Genomic DNA, 5081 nt, shown 5'->3' on the forward strand with positions numbered 1-5081 from the left:
TTTGTTTTTCATTTTAATTTACATTTATGATGACCAAATTCCATCAATGATTTAACCCATTTACGCCCAGTGATCTATTCATAGATCAGTAACTTTTGCGATAATTGCGGAGAAATGAAGCATTTTGGAAGACTGGTGTCTTCAGCAAAGTTGTTGAGGAGATCAAAGACTCTCCGATAGTACAGAATTTAGTACGTATTCGCTCCAGTAGGTGGCGCTAGTGATCCTGAAACATTGTGCTTTGGTAGGTGTTTCGTCAACAGCCATTGCCAATATCGCCACGCTCGTATCTTGAGAATTCAACTACATAGAAAAATTGTGACTTCATCAAAGTTGATCAGGACATCAACAGCTATCCGACAGTGAACTAGTTGGTTGTAGGTTTGTCCGCTAGGTGGCGCAAGTGGGCTTTAAAACTTATAAATGTTTGTATCTGGAGAATCAGACTTCACAGAAAAATTTCAGAATTTCGTCTTTGACAAGGTCGATCAGGACATCATGAGCTATCCGATGCTGAACTAGTTGATTCTAGGCTTATCCACTAGGTGGCGCTAGCGAGTCATAGAAATTCATATCTTCTATTCTATCTATTGTCTTCAGCAAAGTTGATCAGGACATCAAGAGCTATGCGATAATGAACTGGTTGGTTCTAGGTTTATCCGTGGCGCAAGTGGGCTCTAAAAATTCTGAACTTCTCTATCTAGAGAATCAGACTACATAGTAGAAGAATTTCGTCTTCGGCAAAGTTGATCTGGGCATCAAGAGCTACCCGATAATACAGTAGTTGGTTGAAGATTTATCCGCTAGGTAGCGTTAGTGAGCCCTAAAAATTCTGAACTTTTGTATCTCGATAATCAGACTACATAGAAAAATTTCGTCTTCGGTAAGGTCGATCAGGACATCACTAGCTATCCGATAGTGAGCTAGTTGGTTAAAGATTTATCCGCTATGAGTTTTAGAAATTCTTAGCTGCTGAATCTCGAAAATCAGGTTTATCTTCTAGGTGACGCTAGTGAGCCCTCCAATTTCTGAACTTCTGTATCTCGAGAATTAGACTACATTGAAGAATTTCGTCGTCGAAAAAGTTGATCAGAGTACATCAAGGGCTTACGGATAGTGAACTAGTAGGTTCTGGGTTTATCCGGTAGGTGGCGCTAGTGAGCTCTGAAAATTCTGAATTTCTGTATCTCGAGAATCCGACTACATAGAAGAATTTTGACTTCGACACATGCTTCGACAAGGTCGATCAGGGCATCAAGAGCTATCTGATAGTGAACTAGTGTGATAATGGGTATTATCGGCAGGTTTGTTCTCTTCGTCATGGGGGGTTTTTGGCAGCCAAATTGCCTGAAACTTGGCCATATAATTCAGCCTAGTTAGGAAGGATTTGAGACCAACTCTGAGTGCAATAGGTTTCAAAAAAACCCCAAAGACGAAGAGAACAAAACGGCCGAGAATAGGTAATTTCCCCTAGTTGGTTGTAAATTTGTCCGCTAGGTGGCAAGTGGGCTCTAAAAATTCTCAACTAATATTGGTAAAGTAGTTTGTACGATAAAATAAAACTGCTTGGCTACGAATTGAAAACAACACCAGTTAGGTATCAAACAGCCGGCTTATTTCACATAAACTATTCATATAATTTATAGCTAAATATATAGCGCATTTAGTTCACCACTGGACTATCGCACTAGTTGTCACGAGTGCGAAAACGCTAATAAAAGTGCGCGATTGCATCAAATCAACTCGGTGTCTTCAGAGCACTTGTTCACCATAGATTGAAGAAATAGTGCGCCGAAGACATCAACCTGATTTGATGCAATCGCGCACTTTTATTTACGTTTTCGCACTTATGAAGTCGCAGTTCGCAGTCCAGTGGTGAACTAAATGCGGTATAATGTTGAACAAAATATGTTATAACTTTGAGCGTTCATTCCGCTTGATTGAAGTCATCTATGAGATAGTCTTGTCTTGTAATAAAAAATAAATAACTTTCGAATGCTCCAAAAATACGTTCAAAATTTAAGGTGACCCAGCTTGCCCCGCGGCCGTTTATATGGAGATTATATGGAATGTATCGCATAAGAAAAATGGCTAAAAACCATTTTATTTTTTATTTCCAATGAGAGTGAATAATTTTCAACCAATGCCCCAAACTTTTGTATATTCATACATGCTGGTCATCTAACAAAATTATTAACATAATCAAAACATGAGTAATGCGCCCGAAAATGGCACTGACCCATCTTGCCCCGCCCCACCCTACATCATCATATCTAAGAACTAGCACCACGATTGAAATGGTGGGTGGGTACACAGTTCGGAACTTCCGGATGATTTTTGAAGGAACTTCCGGGAGAACTTCCTATGAATATTCCTGGAGAAATTTTTGGAGGCACTCCTGGACGATTTCCTGGAGGAACTTTTGAAGAAACTTGTAGAGGAACTTCTGGAGGGATTTTCGGAGGAATTCCTGGAGAAATTCACGGAGCAGTTTCTCGAGGAATTCTCGGAGAAGTTCCAGAAGGATTTTTTGACGGAATACATTTACGAATTCTCGGAGGAATTCCCTGTTGGAATTCCTTGCGGAATTCCTATTCTGGCGTTTTGATAACATGATGGTCAGGGATCACAGCCGTCAAAACGTTCCACGCTTTACCAGGGCTTGCGACCTGTAGCCATGATGATTTCCGCTATGGGAAATCATGTTGTCTAGCGGTGTTGAAATCCTTGCGGAATTCCTGAAGAAATTCTTTATGGGAACATCAGGAGACATTCCTACCCAAGAAATAAAAGTAGCTGAATAACAGTTTCTTAAGCTAAAGTTTGCTGAATAGTGGTTTATTCCGTTCGTATACAACAAAAATGTTTGCTGGGTAGAGAAATTTCTGGAATGGAGGAATTCTCCACATTTATTACGTGTATGAATTTTCCTCCCATTATTTCGAGCATAAATCTGAAAACCCATCCAGCGTATTGGTCTGAGAATGCATTGTGAGTAAACAAACAACGAGTAACAATTCCAGATCAGCTTGCTTGATGGGTTTCCAGATTAGTGCAAATCTTCAGCAAAGTTATTAAGGATTTCTATCGCTGCCAGGAGATTAATCAACTAATCTCACATTTTACCGCCACGTGGCGCTAGTGTACATAGATACTTTCGATCTGATAGACAGAGTACGATCTTCGGCGAAGATATTCAGAATAACGATCAACGAATAACTTATCATTTTTCGGCTTTCAGTAACAGAAAAGCGTGTGCTGTACGCGCCGGAATTAAAATCAAACCTTATATCAGTGAAAAAATTGGCATTCATAGAAGTTGTTATTCCAAGCTAGTTTATTCAACATACTTAAAATTTTCATTTTATAATTATTGCTTAACCAGCAATATTAGTTTATTTGGACATCTCGTCCGGTTCATAGCTGGGGCTTCCAGAATGACTCCAACTCGACGCAAGAAGCGTTTCCGCGCTGATTTCAACCTTTTTCAAACGTTTCCAATAGTCACGAGCCCTGTTCAAATAGGCAAGCCGTTCCAGAAAAGCTTCGTATCCGTAGTCATCCTCTGTGAACGGTAGTGCTCCAAGCTCTCCGTCTTCTTCCGAACAGTACGGATCTTTGAGCCAAGTTCGGTCCACCGGTTTTTGCATTTCCAGGCGCTTCGTTCGACGATGGTGCTCCGGCAGTTCCGAAAACGAGTTACTGTAGATGCAAAAATCAATTTAAGGTTATACCTGCAAGGTTCACGTTAACCTACCTGGAAAATGCATAGTTCAAAGCTTGTGCCACCAAATACTTAGTCGTTTCGTTCCGTAGAATGTCGTGAATTCGTTCGTCCGCATCGAAACTGTTCAACTGAGCCAGCAAGCTCGGTCGAATCAGACCAAACCGTACCAGGTGCATTACGTCACTTACGGAGTCTTGTCTGTTATCCCAATCTTCCCGAAGCCAAACACACGCCGCATAGAATACGTCCGTTTCGGAAAACACCCCGATATAGCTGGACTTTAGCAGCATGCTCAGGTCATCCAATGGCATTTGGGTGAATTCACTGGTAGCAACCAGAGGCAGAAAGAATGCGCAAATCCTTTTCAGTAGCATATTCTTGAGAATTGCTTGCTGATGCCGTGCCGCTTCGATGTACAACAGAAATGCTCGGTCTTCCATCAACGCTTCGGTGCTGTCCATGCTGATCCAGCACTGATCGGTAAGATGCTTAATTCTTAGATACTCAGCCGCGACAAAAACCTCCACGAAGTGCTCCCGCTGGATGTCCGCCTTCGACGAGAGCATCCAGTCGTAGATTATCTGGAACGCTTGCGGCGAAACCTTTTCCTCCGGCAGCTGTACCACCCGTTCGTTGTCCAGCTCGTCGAACATCTCCGAGTAGCAACGGAGCAGCAACGCGTGACACTCGAAAATGGTGTCGCCTATCCGGATCTGGATATCCGGTTTGCGGAAGTTTTTCAACCGCTGATCTATGAGGCCGAGGTGGTTGATCTTCTCGTCGAACTCGATCTCGTCCCAGTGTTCCGTGTGGTTCGGATCGTAACCCAGTTGGAGCAGGGATGGAACTTCCTTCCGGTCGGACATTTCGTTTTTGGGTTTTCGATCAAGGAGCGATGAGAGTGACAGTCGGGCAGGTGGCTGATAGCGTAGATTGCTGTGATTAATCAGCCAAGCGTCCATTTATAGGACAGTGCGACAGTGCTGGGATACCTAGGGACAGTGGACAGCACTTTTAAAGAGAATCACACAATATTTCAGCATACTGTCTTCGGAGATGTTGTTCAGAAGATCTATACAGGTATGTTCCGTTTTTATCAACACGGTCCGCGATTTTCAGTTGACAAAAACGGAATAGTGATAAAAACAGAATAATTTTCTTTGACAAAATATTTTGCAACATTTTTATATAAATTGGAAGATTTACTGTAGAACACATTTTATAAGTAAAAATATGCAATTGATTATGAAATTTAATTGTTTTTTATATCTTTTAGCACATCTTGGTTGCACAGTTCAAATTACAGTTTTCTGACTGTGACGTCGACAAGAGGTTTTTACCACATTTGTGACCA

At 41.7% G+C, this 5081-nt stretch overlaps 1 protein-coding gene across 1 annotated transcript; it reads right to left on the bottom strand.

The window, feature by feature from the left end:
* Positions 1-3319: 3319 nt before the first annotated feature.
* Positions 3320-4840, bottom strand: LOC109404608 (kelch-like protein 18). The gene is made up of 2 exons (XM_062843647.1): positions 3758-4840; positions 3320-3702 (listed from the first exon to the last, which is right to left on the bottom strand). The coding sequence occupies exons 1-2, from the start codon at positions 4687-4689 to the stop codon at positions 3396-3398; spliced, it is 1239 nt and encodes a 412-aa protein (XP_062699631.1). The 5' UTR covers positions 4690-4840; the 3' UTR covers positions 3320-3395.
* Positions 4841-5081: the final 241 nt, after the last annotated feature.

The sequence above is a fragment of the Aedes albopictus genome, unplaced genomic scaffold, assembly GCF_035046485.1.
Source record: "Aedes albopictus strain Foshan unplaced genomic scaffold, AalbF5 HiC_scaffold_40, whole genome shotgun sequence".
NCBI classification, from domain to species: domain Eukaryota; kingdom Metazoa; phylum Arthropoda; class Insecta; order Diptera; family Culicidae; genus Aedes; species Aedes albopictus.